This window comes from Lissotriton helveticus, chromosome 8 (genome assembly GCF_964261635.1).
Source record: "Lissotriton helveticus chromosome 8, aLisHel1.1, whole genome shotgun sequence".
Taxonomy (NCBI): domain Eukaryota; kingdom Metazoa; phylum Chordata; class Amphibia; order Caudata; family Salamandridae; genus Lissotriton; species Lissotriton helveticus.
Window position 1 is genome coordinate 958,165,115 of NC_136069.1, and position 18,982 is coordinate 958,184,096.

General features: G+C 44.5%; 1 protein-coding gene across 1 annotated transcript in view; it reads left to right on the forward strand.

Moving 5' to 3' along the window:
* The window catches only part of ZBTB11 (zinc finger and BTB domain containing 11), a 1,715,870-nt gene that overhangs the window by 633,992 nt on the left and 1,062,896 nt on the right, over positions 1-18,982 (forward strand). Inside the window, exon 3 of the mRNA XM_078657806.1 lies at positions 5,176-5,407. Within this exon, the coding sequence (XP_078513932.1) occupies positions 5,176-5,407 (232 nt within the window). The remainder of the gene's footprint in view (positions 1-5,175; positions 5,408-18,982) is intronic.

Sequence of the window (18,982 nt, forward strand, 5' to 3'; positions counted from 1 at the left end):
TATATATTAAGGGAGCTAATTCCAAACCCTGTAATCCTACTTACCTGTCATGTCCGATCTAGAATCAGATGACGCTATGGCAAGCTCCCCCAACCATAACTCTGATAATTTCAAATCCTTCCTTCAAAAGGAGATGAGGACCTGCATGTTAAATACATTCCGTGAACTTATGTCCAATAAAAGGTCCCTCTTACCTGATGATGACACTTCAGACCTGGAAGCTGATCACTCCAAATCTACCAAAAAAATTAAACACTGTATGAATACCGATGGAGGTCGCGCTACCTCATCCGAGATGGGAGGTCCAAGCACCTCTAAAGGTATGGGAGGTCCAAGCACCTCAAAAGGCATGGGAGGTCCAAGCACCTCAAAAGGCATGGGAGGTCCAAGCACCTCAAAAAGCATGGGAGGCCCAAGCGCCCCAAAAGGTAACGTTCCCCATAGCGGCATGAATTTAACAAGCGCCAACTCTAGTTCAGAGGAAGACGAATTCTTCCTGGATCCTGAGGACGAATTCGTCCTAGACCTTGACGAGCAAAATCCCGATGAATGGGATTTTAACCCTCCCTCAGAGGCGAACTCCTCCCCCTCGTCAAAGGACGCGATCCTTGATCCTCTCGGTGCCGAAATGTTCTCCCCAGAAAACATCTCCCACCCTAACAGCAAAAGGTGGTACCCCCACGACCACGTAGCTAAGTTTGTCACTAAATGGCTGAGAAACTCCCTTCAAAGAGAATCTCGCAACACCATGAGATCTGAGTGCCCCCGTCCATTCATTGAGGGGAAAGTCTGCCAGACTCCCAATCTAGACCCCGACTTAATCAAGTTCCTATTCAAACTAGGCAAGGACCCAAGAAAAGGCCTAGAAAGAGCCCTTAAAACATGTCAAGACTACCTTCTTGACCTTCTGGGTCCCCTCACCAGAATCCTAGACCTCGCTGAGGAATCACATATCTCCCACACACCCCTAGACATTAACCTGATTAAAGGTTGGAGCCAGAGAGCCATTGTACTACTGGGCAATGCCAACTCCTCCCTCAATATTGAAAGGAGAAAATCTGTCCTCATCAGAATCAACCCCAAACTCGGGGACCTTGCAGAGAAAGAGCCAACAACTAAACCTAATGGCCTCCTCTTTGGACAAGATATGATTAAAACCCTTGGCAAGTACGTGGCAACCTTTACAGCCCTAGATAAAGCCCAAAACAACATGAAGCGTGTTTTTGGCCAGGCCGGTGGAAGAGGCCGTTCTTCCGGCCGTGGTAATTTCCGGCCTTTCACCTACGGAAGAGGAAGAGGTTCTTCCGGTAGAGGTAGAGGCTTCTACCCCTCCAACTCCAGACAGTACTTCCCTCAAAGAGGAAGAGGCTCACGCGGAAGAGGCTTTCCCGCTCGTGGTGCTCCCAACAACACCACCTCAAGTAAGTGCACCCCTTTCTTCTTCCCCTCCAAAAGTCGGCGGCAGACTAAAACATTTCCTTCATGTTTGGGAATCCCTGACCCAAGATCCATGGGTTCTAGAAACAGTTCAGGGCTTCAAAATAGACTTCACAGAGATTCCTTTCCAATCTACCACTCCCAATCCTATGACTCTTTCTCCGGAGCATCTAGAAATCGTCAAAGAGGAGGTTTCCTCTATGTTAAAGAAGGGCGCAATAATAGAGGTCCCTTGGTCTCAAAAAAATTTCGTGAGTACCCTTTTCCTAGTCAAAAAGAAAGACAAGGGTTGGCGCCCAGTAATAAACCTTCGAGAGGTAAACAAGTACCTAGTCTACCGTCATTTCAAGATGGAGGGCATCCATCTGCTCAGAGACCTTCTTCTCCATGGAGATTGGCTAGTCAAATTGGACTTAAAAGACGCCTATTTTACCATTCCCATGGCAATAGAGCATCAGTCCTTTCTCCAATTCATCTGGGACAATCGCCTTTTTCAATTTCAGGCCCTCCCTTTCGGTCTTTCTTCCGCCCCTTGGTGTTTCACCAAAATCATGAGAACGATAGTCTCCATCCTAAGAGCCAGGGGTATTCGTCTCATCATTTATCTAGACGACATACTAATAATGTCCCAATCTCACTCTCAAATTCTAGAAGACTTGCAAACCTCTATGAACCTCATAGAAAGTCTTGGGTTCATTATAAACAGGGAAAAATCAACCCTTTTACCCTCCAAATCTTTGGAGTTCCTCGGCTTCACCGTGGATACTTCGACCTGTCTTCTCTTACTTCCCAAGAAGAAGATTGCCAAAATTCGGAAAGAAATCAGATTTGTTCTCAAACATCACTCCTTATCCCTGAGAGAACTAGCCAGACTCCTTGGTCTACTCTCTTCCTCGATACAAGCTATCTTCCCTGGCCCCCTCAACTACCGTGCTCTTCAGAGAGTAAAAGCCAAAGCTCTCAGATCCGGACTTTGGTATGGAGACCAAGTCTCTCTAGACGAAGAAGCCAAACTGGAACTTTCCTGGTGGCTGGACAATTTGGACGCCTGGAATGGAAGAGCTATATTTGGTTCATCTCCAGACTTCGTTCTAGAGTCAGACGCCAGCCTTCACGGTTGGGGTGCTCGTCTTCTCGACCAGGACACTGGTGGTATATGGACCCCTTCGGAATCCTCCCACCACATAAATTTCCTAGAAATGACAGCCGGGCTCTATGCTCTCATGAGCTTCAGACAATCTCTCCAAGGCAGATCCGTCCTCCTGAAGATGGACAACATCTCCGCAGTCTCGTATATCAACCGTCTTGGCGGTACGAGATCTGCCGACCTTTCGGACCTAGCCAAGAAACTCTGGATGTTCTGTCTGGAACACAGGATCTCCCTGAGGGCCGAATACCTCCCCGGAAAATCCAACCTCTCCGCAGACTGGAACTCGAGGTTCCTAGTAGACTTCAGCGATTGGAAACTCAATCCAACCATTTTCAATTCCCTATCCGACCTTTGGGGCCCCTTCGATGTGGACCTTTTCGCGAGTCGCTTGTCCTCCCAACTTCCACAGTATTTCAGTTGGATGCCAGACCCGGGTGCTCTCGCTGTCAATGCTTTTCTCCAACCTTGGGCCCCTCTCAGACCCTACGCCTTTCCCCCCTTTGCCATGATTCAGAGGGTCCTTCAGAAAGTGAGACAAGAACAGTGCTCCCTGGTCCTGATAACTCCTTTCTGGCCGTCTCAAGCTTGGTTCCCCACAGCCTTGGAACTCTCTTACGACATTCCTCTCCTAATCCCGGCCTCCCAAGGTCTCCTCCTAAACGCAAACGGAGAAGATCACCACCTGGTTCTTTCAGGGAGCCTGAACCTTCTTGCTTGGAAAGTGTCAGGCAATCTAACCAATTGTCTGGACTTTCGTCATCTGCTCTTACACTCCTCGGAGAATCCTGGGCACCTGGAACACACTACAGATATAATAACATCTGGAAAAAATGGTCTAGTTGGTGCTTGGAAAGGGACTTGGATCCCGTGGAAGCTCCTATCGTTAATATAGTCAATTTCCTCGTGGAACTTTTCGACAGTGGCCTCTCTTATAGATCCATTAACTGTTATAGGTCTGCCATTTCCGCAGGTCACTCTATTGTCAACGGTAAAACGGTAGGTAAAAACCCTATTGTTTGTAGGGTCCTTAAAAGTATCAGACTTAAAAGACCCCCCAGACCTAAATATCAATCTGTTTGGGATGTTAAATTGTTACTTGACCTTTTTTGCTCCTGGCCTGATAATTCCCTTCTTAACAGAAAATGTCTTTCAATTAAACTTGCCTCTCTTCTTTGTTTAATCTCCTGTCGCAGAGTTTCAGATGTTAAAGCTTTGGACATCTCCAATAGATGTTATGAGATGTTTGGTGTTAAATTTGAAATTTTTAGGAGAACTAAGACCATGTCTGACTCTATCTTCTATCCACGTTTTGATTTTTGTAAAAAGCTCTGTGTGGTTGATTGCATGAAGGAATACGATTCCAGGATGTCTAATCTTCGACCCCCTGATGCAAATCAACTCCTCGTTTCCTACGTTAAACCCTTTAAACCCATCTCATCCTCCTCTATCGCAAGGTGGGTTAAATTGGCTATGAATTTCGCTGGTATTGACCTTTCAAAATTTCAAGCTCATTCACTAAGAAGTGCAATGGCCAGCAAATCATACTGGTCAGGTGGTAAGTTGGATACTATCCTTAAAGCTGCTGATTGGTCTAATGCTTCTACCTTCGCTCATCATTATTGTAAACCAATTGAACATGTTTCTGATGTTGTGATTCAGGGCTACCAACATGCATAATGTAGCCTCCTGTCTTGTAATGAAATTGCGATTCTCCTATTAACATGACCAGAGAATCTGGATTTCATTAAAGACACGGAGGCTAACATTATCCCTCCCGTCCCTCCCTTGAGGGATATTGAGGATTAATTTGGTTTACAATGTTTTGAATGTTTCATACCTCTAACCTTGCTTTTCTTTGCTTCTGAAGGTTTCCTTGTGCCTTTCTTGACTTGCCTTATTTTCCTTCAGACAATTCGAATTGATGACCCGCATGGATCTTACAAGTTTCAAGTATACTTCCTTCAAGTTTCAAGATCTGTTCTTCGTTCAAAGCATTCTAAAAGAGGCTGATTTATCTTGGCACACGCCTTTTATGGACACTGCTATGTCATTTAGTTCTATTCTTAACCTTTGTGATGTAAGCGGCTGTGAGCTGCATTAAAAAGATTAATGCATAATGTTAGCCTCTGTGTCTTTAATGAAATCCAGATTCTCTTGTCATGTTAATAGGAGAATCGCAATTGAAGCTTCAGCTTGACACCACGGCCGCAGGCGCAGGGCAATAATTATCGGGTAATTTATTCGAGCGGCGCGATAATTTATAAAACTTTTATTAACGCGCCGCTCGAATAAATTGCCCGATAATTATTAGTGGGGCAACGCCCCACCGCCCAAATGGTAAAACCGCCACTGGTCAGGAGTCCTTCTTCTGTGATCTATTAGGTGTATTGTTAGTTTTGGAATAGATAAAGTGTATGACATAATGTGAGACTCTCATTGGTTATATGATGTGCATTAACGTAGGCAAAACTGGTATAACTTGTCATTCAATTACAGCCCATTCGAACCTAATTGCCAAATGAGAAAAACACAGAATAAATTAATGAAATGTAAGGGTTAAACCTGATTTTCTTTTTTTTTGTACCCAGGTCGACAGTAAAGGCTCGGTAAAGCAGACTTCCTCAAAGCATAGTGAAACTATTTTAAATCAGCTCAATCAGCAGAGGCTCGCAAACCAGTTCTGTGATGTCACACTACTGATCGAAGGAGAAGAGTACAAAGCACACAAGGCTGTCCTAGCTGCCAGCAGTGAGTACTTCAGGGAGCTGTTACTAGAAAAGGGTGCAGTGTCAAGCCACGATGCAGTTGTTGATCTCTCCGGTAAGGACCTGTCGTTTAAAATTGTGAACAGAATGCTGTGCTGGCCACTACACTTTACCTTCGCTGAAGGAGAACATTGAGTTCATCAATTTATTTGATTGTGATGCTTATGTAGCGTTGTACTTGATTAATTATTGACCAGCAATTTAATTTTAAAGATTTTGATTATTTATTGTACAAAACCAACATGACCGTTATCAAATATATTTTAAGAGGCGTGCATTCTGGAATGAATAACCACAGTTTTAAACAGCTTTACAGTTAACTTAATCAAACATCACTGCCTTGGAACACTTTCACTGAGTGTTTGTTTAGCCAAAGTCAGGCTCAAGTTCTACAGGGGTCTAAAAGGGAGAGGAGCAAACCTGACAGTTAACAACAGTGACTGTCACATATTACTGAAATCACTTCTAAATACATCCGTCTTCCTTTCAGGGATAACTTCTCCCACCAATTAATAAAATGGTGTAGAAGCAAACTCGGCCATAAGGCAAAACATATGGGCACCAAAAAACAAAGTCTGTGTTATAGCTGTAGACTTGGGGCCAGATGTAGGAGCCGAAATATCTGTCGGTAACGGCCGATTTCGGCCGTTACCAACCGGTATTTAGAAATTGGCATGTAGGGGCCTTTATTTTACAGAATCGGTAAATTTACCGATTCTGTAAATTTACCGATACTGTAAAATACCGAATCGGTAATTTTACCGATTCGGTAAATCCAAATGTAGGTGGGACTCTTCTGAGTCCCAAAGGCCTTTCAGATTCGGTATTTTACCACCCAATTCGATTGGTTGGTAAAATACCGAATCCAGGTGTGCATGCACATGTGTGCATGCACACCTATGCCATGTGACAGACAGACATGCCCTTGGGGCATGTCTGTGTGCCACATGGCGCACATGCCTATTTTTGGGGTGCTAGAGGGTGTCAAAGTGACACCCCCTGCACCCTGGCAGGATTCGGTATTTTCCGAATCGGTAATTACCAAATCGGTAATTACCAAATCGGTATTTCCCATTGATTCCTATGGGCTTCACAGCCCATAGGAATCTATAGGAAATACTGATTCGGTATTTACCGAATCGGTAAATACCGAATCTTTACAAATCGGTATTTCAGATTCTGAAAATACCTACATCTCCCCCCTTCATATTTACCGATTCATAAATACCGAATCGGTAAAATTCGGTATTTATGAATCGATAAATACGAATTACCTACATCTAGCCCTTGGTTCCTTCTTTTTCATGGCGCCAAGAATACTCAGGCTGTATTTGGGTTGTGGTAAAATAAAAAGATGTGCCCCATGGGCCATCACCAACTTTTCAGGATACCAAAATGATACTGCACTCCCAAAGCTTAACAACTGATCCAGTGTTTCAGGAACTTACAATTTAACATCTGGACCAAATTTCAATACCCTACAGTCCCTTTCACGCTGGGTGAATTTAAACCAAACTTACCAATCGGTTCATCTTTGTTTATCCTTTGTTGGTGATGAAATCTTTAAAAGTCAATTGGGGTTTGGCAAAATAATATTGGAATCTCTAACAATATATGACCATAGAAGAAGCATCACATATAACTAATAACTGACTCTAATAAAGACAAACTCATTTGTAAGTTATAATTTATTTATTTATTTATTTTATATTCAGAGTTTTGTATAGCGCGAACAAGATCCTTGCAGATATCAGAGTGCTTTACATATGAGAGGAGAACGCAATAAAGAAATCATAATACATATGAGAGGCAAACACAATAAAGAAACTTAATAAAGCTATTTGTGCATGGAGCGCACAATGTCAGGTAGTCGAGTATGATTGTGTGGTCGACTGCGGCACTGAAATACAAGGGGGAAACAAACAGGCAAACAGTAAATGTGTAGTTAATGTTCAAGTGAATTTAGCCATGAGCATAGATTTGACTTCTTTTTTGAAGGAGGCAGTGGATGAGATGAGTCTCGTTTCTGGCGAGAGGGCATTCCAGATCCTGGGGGCCATCCCTGAGAAGGAACGGTTGTAAGTTTTTTCTCTTGTGGAATCTTTGTGGTTTCAAAAGGTGAGTTTCTGTGCTTCTTGTGGATATCGAGCCTCCTCAGATTGTCAATTTCTGAGCAATGTAGCTGGGCGTGGTGTGATGTAAGGCTTTGTGGGTAATGCATGCGATTTTCAGGTGTATTCTGGCTTTGAGCGGTAGCCAAGTCAGAGATTTTAAGATGTGTGAGCGTTTTTTTGATCCAGTTATGAGCCTTGCTGCAGCATTGATGTAGGCTCTTAATGGTGTGTGTAGGAGAGTAGGGTCTGCTATCCTATGGTCACCCCAATTTTTGCTTTTTGCTTCACTGGTTTTCGACTTAATGTGGCTGTTGGCCTGCTAATCAGACCCACAGCCTGCTGTTCTCTCTCTAAATTCACAGACATGTACTTTAGGTACATCACCAATTTGGTACTGGACTCCTTGTCAGCCCCTATACAGTGCACTATAGGTGCCCAGGGCATAGGGGCATCCAAGGCCTACCAGGGGCTGGAGCATATCTTTTGCCACCCATGGCTGGTCCTTAAATCGACACAACTGGCTGATCCCTCAGCTGGGGCAAGGTGGTGTAATCACCCCTTGCTTGGGTATAGTATACCTATATCTAAAGCTATACCTGGACACATATATACCTATAAGTCACTCCTATGGCAGGCCTTAACAATCCTGGAGGCAGAGTGCTTGGTTTTATCTGAGAGGGTGCTCTAGCATGAGCTGAGCCTGTCTGCAGCTTTCGGAACCATTTCCTTATAGCTGTTCTAGTGATACTGCCATACCATATCCTCTTAAGTGCATTATAATCCTCGCGGTTAATGCTAACTTTGGTTTGGCTTTATCAAACCATGTCGTGTTTGGTGTCATACACTTTGGAATACTACCCCCTAGCCAGTTCTGGCGACGGGGGTAGCATTCCACCCTTCTAGAGGGAGAAAACATGTTACTTTACTGAAAACGCGGTTAATTCTAACCAGAGCCCCAGCATCACAAAATGGACGCTGCTGCCACAGACACGAGTCTGGCCTCCTGCTGCTGACCGAAACTTGGCAGAGGACGCCTGGACAAAGGGTTTCCTGTCACACGGAGGTGTCACACCACCCCAGACAGGAGATAGTGGATTGTAGCAGGGAGGGTTGAAAGAAACTAGACACTGCCTGGGGCGCACAAGGTGTCCCTGGGCAGATTCCAGTCAAACCGGTTCTGGGGCCATCCTGCCCCAGTCCTGGCGTGAAACTGGACAAAGGAAAAGGGGTGTAACCACCCCCCTTCCTGGGTCCCACCCATAGGAGGGACCTAGCAGGTAATCCAGCCCCTTGATTTGGAATAAAGGTAGGAGCTGTGCAGATGCACATCATATTATCCTGACTGAAACTTATGAAACGAAACTCTGGACCCTTCGACATCCCACTCGACGTGGAAGACTGAAGAATCTCCCTTGTGGTCAAGGAGTGACCACCCTGTGCAAAAAGGCACCATCCAGCACCTCAACGTTTGCTTTGTTGCAGTTCCCGCCGGAACTCGAGCGACAGAGATCGACAAGACCCAGCGTGCCTCCCTTCTAACAGCCCGATCCACAGTCTATGCAGAGCTAAGACCCGTGGAGGTGACCTGAAGCCTGGGAGCAGCCATCTTGGAAAAACCACGAAGCGCTGACAGTGCAGCACCCGAGGCTCCCTCGAAGCTGTGCATTGGAGTTTGAGAAGCTCCAGCCCGAGCAGCTTTTGCACCGAAGCTCACCCCGCCACACTCACAGAGTGCTGCGTGGGGCCCTTTTGCATTTTCCTGCTCGACGCGTTGGTCCGGTCGCTTGCCCGTTGGCTAGTGGCCCCAGAACCGACGAACCTAAGAATTTACACAGCTAGTCTGGTTGCTCCAGACTGGCCCTCGCTCCCCTGAAAAGGAGCACCCGCTCTGACCTTGCTGGTCCGAGTATTAAGCGATCTTCGAATCCTGCGTGAGTTGCCTTTGCCAAGGTTTGTTGACTCCGATCCGGAAGCCGACAGCGAGAGCCTTCGTGGGACAGCTCGTGATCCACTCCAGGACATCCTCGGTGCCCCAGAGTCCACGTGGCAGCGGAGACAAGCTTCACAACATCAACCTGATTGCGCCCGACATCGCCTGGTTCCTTCCTGGTCACTGGCTAGTGACCCAGACTCTGTCCCCTCTGCTTTCAGGTACTCTACATCTTCGATCCACCCTTGGATCACACCAGACACTTCTCTTCTGGACGCCTGCAGCATCTTCATCGTCAGGCACCATAGAACTGCGTGACGAAACTCGACACATCTTTGCACCTGTGCACCCGCTTCCTGTGGGTGAGGTAACTCTTGAACGCCGGTGCTCCTGTAGTGGTTTACACCTCTAGTGTCTAAGTCTAAAGTTTATTCCTTCTAGTCCAGTCGGAAGACTCTTAAAACTGTAACTCGATAACATTTACCCACCATTGACTTTGCATTGGTGCATGCGTGTGCTTTAGGCACTGCACCCGAATCCCGCGGGCTGCTACCGTCCTAACTACTGTTAGTCCAGTGTAGTCCAAGCGATTCCCAAGGCCCTAGGCCTTACCACTGATCGAATAGTGATTGTTATACCACTTTTTTGATATATGGTTTGAGTGACCACCGGCCTCATCCATAAACGTGCAACTTCTATATGTTATATTGTGCTTTTGTTTAAACGCTTGTGCTTCATTGCTCATAAAGAGTAGTGGGGATTATTCTGAGAATAAATACATATATTTTTATAATATATAACTTGTGTGGTGTCCTTTCATTTGATATTACAGGATTGCATATGGTAAAACAGCTGGCTTCACATGCCCTCTTGAGTTAAGCCTTTAAGACTGCTTAGTCCATGCTACCCCTAGGATAGCTTGTCTATAAGGTTGACTTACAACCACCACCATAAGGGATTGTTTGGACTGATACAAGGTGCCCACAGAACTGTGGACATCCGATACCAGGCCAACTTCTCACACACTCTATAGTCATATACCACACAAATTGTCTCTCAATCTCAATCATTCACCACCTCTATCTCTATATACATCTTTATCCCTCACCACCTATCTATCTTTCTACATCTCTCTAACTCTACACCTCTCTATCTCACATATGTATCTCAAACGCAACACCTAGGTATCTTCCAAAATTATCTTTAGCTCAACAGCTCTATCTCTCGCAAAGAAAAAGAGCTCAACACATCTCTCTCTCTATAGATCTGTCAACCACAAATCTCTCTATCTCTCACACACACACAATCATCAACTAACTCACACACACACACACCAACTCACACACACACAGCCAATTACGCACACACACAGCCACTGAAAAATCGCTCAAACAAAAGTAATTAAAAAAAAGCAGAGAGCTAAAGTGTGGGGTCCAGCATATCAATGTTTGTCATACGCCTAAAAAGATGTCTCTTATAATAACCACAAAATAAACACTTTTCTTTACCATTATATGCACTACAAACATAGGCAGAACAGCTTTGAAACATGGAAATAGCAATTTACAACAACACAATCCTAGCGAATTTAATACAGCACATACAATGACACATTGCATTTAAATAATAAATGAAAAAGCGGGCCAAAAATTTCAACATATACATATAATCAAAGAAATTATGCGACACTTCTAAATATTACAGATAACAAAAAAGACATTTTAAAACATTCTCAAACATATTTGACAATAAATAAATAACAAATATTATAAACTTAGTAAATAATACATTGCGTACATACAGAGGCGGATTCAAAAAACTATTACTAATGAAAACTTTTTGAGCATACAAAACACCAAACTACCAAAACAAATACAAGTAGTACACAAATACGTAAGTAAACAAAAAAGAATTAAGGGGGATAAACAATCCTTACCTGTCACATGGCGCAGGAAACAGACAGCAAACACTGTATGCCTTCCGAAAACAACGCGATCGACAATCTGAAAAGTTCCGGATTGACGCGCAACGATTACGACGCTACGTCACACAACGTAGCAATCGCATTGGCGGGGAAATACGTCAATCAAAACAAAATACATAATATACAAAAAAAGAATAGACCGCTACATTAAAAAACGTGATTACCGTTAGGGGACATTCACAGAGGCGCCATTTTCACATACTTAAAAAAAAACACATATACTACACACACACACAAAACGAATTTATGATCACCTTGCAAAAAAACACACACACATACACAAAACACACGAAGATAAAATTAAAAAATAAAATAATACTATACAAAATATACACACACACACGCGGACACACACAAGCTGTAAAAAACAGTTAAAAGTCCGGAGTACGAATAAAAATCATCCAATTACACACATGTATGTCTTCCAAAAAGAAAAAAAAATCATCGCACAAACAGTAAACCGATTACTAAATTATGATGCTGAGAGGATATCTAAAATAAAACATTTGGAACAAGTCAAAAACTCCAAACCAAAAGAAAAACAATACAAAGACACAGATTAATAGAAAATTTTACAGGAAAGCCTAGCCATGTAAGAAACACGGAATCACAACATGGAGCAGTTGAAAAATAAAACCAATATAATTAGGCGATATAGTACATCCAATATTTCACCAAACAAATACGCTTAAAACAATAGCGGAAATTAACCCCAAAACAAAGAAAGTCTAAACAAGTGCGTAATCAAAAGGGCAAGAGACTTCACAGCCTAACTGAAATTATTCAAGACCTACAAATGTGTATTTAGCTCAAACACAACGCAAAATAAGCGACAATTGCCAGGACTCCAAAAACAAAAAATTCACAAGAGACAAATATGGAGTTTTAGCTCATACGCATCAAAACATGTATGTTTTAAAAAAAAAATAAAAAAATTACGTTCGCGAAACAAGAAGATGAAACAGGAGAAAAAAGATTAAAGCAACAGAAATACACAGTGAATAATAGAAAACAGTACCATCAAACCAAAACATTGTCAAAAAACACAGTATAACAACATGTGGGAAGAGTACATCAAATATAATAAAAACATTAGACTATATTAATAAAAATACATCACAAATAGATATTAAATATTATATTATAAACATTAGACAGGTATACATTAAGTACATACGCACGCCGAGTACAATAGGTATAAGCAAACGTAAAAAAATTACAAATAATAAACAAATGTACAAAATATATCTACAGGAGAAAGACTACATAACCTAAAACAAAAAAATCATAAAAAATGTACAACTTACCTGTCAACCAACGCAGCAACAACACAGGAAACACGACACGCCTTCCACAAACACCGGTCATGAGGATCTGGGAATTTCCCAAATGACGAACAGCAATTGCAACATTACGTAACAGAACGTAGCAATGCGATTAGAGGAAATAAACGTCAATCAAAAAAAAAGCTGAAAAACAAAAAAAACTAGACCGCTAACCTAACAAACGTAGGTAGCTTTAGGGGACAGGATCGCGTCCGCCATTTTGAAAAAAAAACCACTTGTCAACGAAAGGGAAAAATGACTCTAACATACTAGCACACTGTCCGTACTCAAAACACACAACAAAAATGTATTAACATACACACACGCACGCACACGCACACGCACACACACACACACACACTTACAACACCATCACACTCACACCCCCTCACATCCTCAACATCACACAACGTCACACACTCAGCCTCTTACAAGCCCACAAACAACAATGCACTCAAATAATCCTCAGCTTCACACACTCCATCAACATCACACAATCACCAAAGCTCACAGACACCTCACACTCACAAAGAATGTTAACATCACACACACTTTACATCTCACACACCATCTCACACTCACACATACCATCACGCAGGCGCACCAACACTGACACTCACACATACTCAGCCTCATACCACCTCACACGCCGTCACCATAACACCCTAGACATCATACAAAGGCACACGCACACACCTTCACCATCGCAACAACACACACCATCAGAATACACACAACCACACACTCACACCACCTCACACACACTCACCCTCCCACACAATTACACTCAAAGACCCTAACACACCCTCAATAACATTCACAAAAAACACAGGCACGAACACTTTCACAAACGCTATTAGCATCACACATCATATCACAATCAATCATCCTTTTCAAACACAATCGCACTCACACTCTCACATTCACATCATAACACCCACAAACTCACACACCAACACTCACACACCCTCTCACACTACATCTCACCATCACACACACACTACCAATAACACACACTCTCAAAAACACACACCCTCAAATCATGCCTCAAGCAACTGCCCAACAAACACGGCTGCATGTCTCACACTAAAAAACAAAAATAGCAGCACAGCAACTCCAACCAGCAACTACACCCAGCAACTCCGCCCTCAAAAACCACCCTACAACTCCACCTTCAAACTCCAAATCCACCCTCCAACTCCACTCTCCAAATCCACCATCCAAATCAAAAACACACCAACTCCAAATCCACACTACACACTCCAACTCCACATTCCAAATCCAACTCCACCCTCCGAATCCACGCTACAAATCCACCCTCCAACTCAACCCTCAAAATCCAACCTCCAAATCAACACTCCCAACTACACCCTCCAAAACCACCCTCCAACTCCACACTCCAAATCCAAAGAGAACCTCCAACACCAACTCCACCGTCCAACTCCAAATCCAGTCTCCAACTCCAAAACTAGCCTGCAACTCCACCCTCCAAAACAACCCTCCAACTCCAAAACAACCCGCCAAATCTACCCTCCAACTCCACACTCCAACTCCAACCTCCAAATCCACCCTCCAACTCCACCCTCCAACTCCACCCTCCAACTCCACCCTCCAAGGCCACCTGCAAAAACAACCCTCCAACTCCACCCTCCAACTCCACCCTTCAACTCCAAATCCACCCTCCAACTCCAAAACCACCCTCCAAATCCAAATCCACCCTCCAACTCAACCCTCCAACTCAACCCTCCAACTCAACCCTCTAACTCAACCCTCCAACTCCACTCTCCAACTCCACCTCCACCCTCCAACTCCACCTCCACCCTCCACCTCCACCCTCCACCCTCCACCTCCACCCTCCAACTCCACCCTCCAACTCCACCCTCCAACTCCACCCTCCGACTCCACCTGCAAAAACAACCCTCCAACTCCACCCTCCAACTCCACCCTCCAACTCCACCCCCCAACTCCACCCCCCAACTCCACCCCCCAACTCCACCCCCCAACTCCACCCCCCAACTCCACCCTCCAAATCCACCCTCCAATTCCACCCTCCACATCCAACTCCACCCTCAAACTCAGAATGCAACTCCATCCTCCAACTCCACCCTCCAAATCAAAATCCAACATCCAAATCCAAATCCACCATCCAACTCTACCCTCCAACTCCACCCTCCAACTCCACCCTCCAACTCCACCCTCCAAATCAAAAGCCAACTCCACCCTCAAAATCAAAAGCCAACTCCAACCTCCAAATCAAAAGCCAACTCCACCCTCCAAATCCAAACCAGTGTTTGTAATATCAATACATGTAAGTCACATAAATACAACACATATTGCATTACAAATGCTAAAGGTGTCACATTTGCAAAAGTTATACCTATTAGTGTTGTAAATGACAAAACAATTATTATCACTAAATTCCACAACAAAACATTAAAATATAATTGGTCTTTTACAATAGCAATAGCTCAAACTTTCCAAATGAGAAACATATTGCATTGCATTTTAAATCCCTGTTAACTTCTGCTGATCCGATGCTCACTTTCACCACACCTCCTTCTCTAACTCCCTGTTCTCTTAAGCTGTGCTGATCTGATGCTCTCTTCCACCCACCTCCTTCTGTAAATCCCTGTTCTCTTATGCTGTGCCGATCGGCTGCTCTCTTCCACCCACCTCCTTCTCGAACTCCCTGTTCTTTTCTTTTAGCCCTCTGCTGACCTGCTGCTCTCTTCCACCCCACCTCCTTCTTTAACTCCCTGTTCTCCTATGCTGATCTGCTGCTCTCTTACACATCGCATCCATCTCTAACTCCACCCTCCAACTCCACCCTCCAAATCAAAAGCAACTCCACCCTCCAAATCAAAAGCCAACTCCACCCTCCAACTACACCCTCCAACTCCACCCTCCAACTCCACCCTCCAACTCCAACTCCACTCTCCAAATCCAAACCAGTGTTTGTAATATCAATACATGTAAGTCACATAAATACAGCACATATTGCATTACAAATGCTAAAGGTGTCACATTTGCAAAAGTTATAACTATTAGCGTTGTAAATGGCAAAGCAATTATTATCACTATTTTCCACAACAAAACATTAAAATGAAATTGGTCATTTACAATAGCATTGGCTCAAACTTTCCAAATGAGAAACATATTGCATTTTAAATCCCTGTTAACTTCTGCTGATCTGATGCTCACTTTCACCACACCTCCTTCTCTAACTCCCTATTCTATTCTCTTCTCCTGTGCTGATCTGCTACTCTCTTCCATCCCACCTCCTTCTTTAACTCCCTGTTCTCTTCTGCTGTGCTGATCTGTTCCTCTCTTCCAACAAACGCCTACTCTAACTCCCTGTTCTCTTATGCTGTGCTGATCTGATGCTCTCTTCCATCCACCTCCTTCTGTAAATCCCTGTTCTCTTCTTTTAGCCCTCTGCTGACCTGCTGCTCTTTTCCACCCCACCTCCTTCTTTAACTCCCTGTTCTCTTATGCTGATCTGCTGCTCTCTTACACATCGCATCCACCTCTAACTCACTGTTCTCTTCTCCTGTGCTAATCTGCTGCTCTCTTCCACCCCACCTCCTTCTTTAACTCCCTGTTCTCTTTAGCTGTGATGATCAGATGCTCTCTTCTACCCACCTCCTTCTCTAATTCCCTGTTCTCTTCTATTCTCCCGTACTAATCTACTGCTCTATTACACCACCACATTCTCTAACTCCCTGTTCTCTTCTTTTAGCCCTCTGCTGACCTGCTGCTCTCTTCCACCCCACCTCCTTCTTTAACTCCCTGTTCTCTTATGCTGATCTGCTGCTCTCTTCCACATCGCATCCTTCTTTAACTCCCTGTTCTCTTTTGCTGTGCTGATCTGATGCTCTCTTCCACATCACCTCCTTCTCTAACTCCCTGTTCTCTTCTATTCTCCTGTGCCGATCTGCTGTTCTCTTCCACCCGCCTCCTTCTTTAACTACCTGTTCTCTTCTCCTGTGCTGATCTGCTGCTCTCGTCCACCCCACCTCCTTCTTTAACTCCCTGTTCTCTTCTCCTGTGATAATCTTTAAGCTATCTTCCATCTAACCTACTTCTCTAACTACCTGTTCTCTTATCCTGTGCTGATCTGCTGTTCTCTTTCACCCACCTTCTTCTCTAACTCCCTTTTCTCTTCTCCTGTGCTGATCTGCTGTTCTTTCATCCCGCCCCTTCTCCAACTCACTGTTCTCTTCTCCTGTGCTAATATGTTCTCTTCCACCCGCTTCCTTACTTAACTCCCTGTTCTCTTCTCATGTGCTGATCTGCTCCACTTCCTTATTTAACTCCATGTTCTCTTCTCCTGTGCTGATGAAATGAAATGATAGGAGTCTTATCGTGCGCAAACTTAGCCCAGTGGGCGTCAAGGCGCCTAATTAAAAAAACCAGCTCATGACGCAGACCAAGCAGTTCATCCTGAATAGGCTCTTGAAAAGCACCACGTTTTTAAGGCCTTTTTAAACAAGTCTAGAGAGGGTAGAGTTTTAATCTCCATTGGCACGGTGTTCCAGAGCTGAGGAGCAACGACGGAAAAGGCCCTGGCTCCCCATCTGGTAAGCCTGAAGCGAGGGACAACAAGCTGCTGCTCTCTTCCACCCCGCCTCCTTCTTTAACTCCATGTTCTCTTCTCCTGTGCTGATCTGCTGCTCTCTTCCACACCGCCTCCTTCTTTAACTCCATGCTCACTTCTCCTGTGCTGATATGCTGTTCTCTAAAACCAGCCTCCTTCTTTAACTCCATGTCTTATTCTCCTGTTCTGATCTGCTGCTCTCTTCCACCCGCTTCCTTATTTAACTCCATGTTCTCTTCACCTAAGCTGATCTGCTGCTCTCAAACACCCTGCCTCCTTCTTTAACTCTGTTCTGTGCTCCCATCCTGATCTGCTGCTCTCTTCCACCCCGCTCCCTTCTCCAAAACACTGATCTCTTCTCCCGTGCTGATCTGCTGTTCCTTTCCACCGCCTACTTCTCTAACTCCCTGTTCTCTTCTCCTGTGCTGAACTGCTGATCTCTTCAACATGCATGCTTCTTTAACTCCCTGTTCTCTTATAAAATGCTGATCTGCTGCTCTCTTCCACATACATCCTTCTGTAACCGCACACTCACATACATACAACCATGCACACACATACAACAACACACATACAACCACACACACACAAGCACACACATATATCTATCGCCCTCTCTCTATCTATCGCCCTCACTCGATCACCCTCACTCGATCGCCCTCACTCTATCTATCACCCTCACTCTATCTGTCGCCCTCACTCTATCTGTCGCCCTCACTCTATCTGTCGCCCTCACTCTATCTGTCGCCCTCACTCTATCTGTCGCCCTCACTCTATCTGTCGCCCTCACTCTATCTGTCGCCCTCACTCTATCTGTCGCCCTCACTCTATCTGTCGCCCTCACTCTATCTACCTATCGCCCTCACTCTATCTACCTATCGCCCACACTCTATCTACCTATCGCCCTCACTCTATCTACCTATCGCCCTCACTCTATCTACCTATCACCCTCACTCTATCTACCTATCACCCTCACTCTATCTACCTATTACCCTCACTCTATCTACCTATTGCCCTCACTCCATCTATCTATCGCCCTCACTCCATCTATCTATCGCCCTCACTCCATCTATCTATCGCCCTCACTTCATCTATCGCCCTCACTCCATCCATCTATCGCACTCACTCCATCTATCTGTCACCCTCACTCTATCTGTCGCCCTCACTCTATCTGTCGCCCTCACTCTATCTGTCACCCTCACTCTATCTGTCGCCCTCACTCTATCTGTCGCCCTCACTCTATCGCCCTCACTCTATCTACCTATCGCCCTCACTCTATCTACCTATCGCCCTCACTCTATCTACCTATCGCCCTCACTCTATCTACCTATCGCCCACACTCTATCTACCTATCGCCCACACTCTATCTACCTATCGCCCACACTCTATCTACCTATCGCCCACACTCTATCTACCTATCACCCTCACTCTATCTACCTATTACCCTCACTCTATCTACCTATTGCCCTCACTCTATCTACCTATCGCCCTCACTCTATCTACCTATCGCCCTCACTCTATCTATCTATCGCCCTCACTTCATCTATCGCCCTCACTCCATCCATCTATCGCACTCACTCTATCTATCTATCGCACAACAACAGCATCACTCAGGGGCACCACAACATCACTCAGCACCACCACAGTACCAATCTGTGCAAACATTCAACAACAACTGGT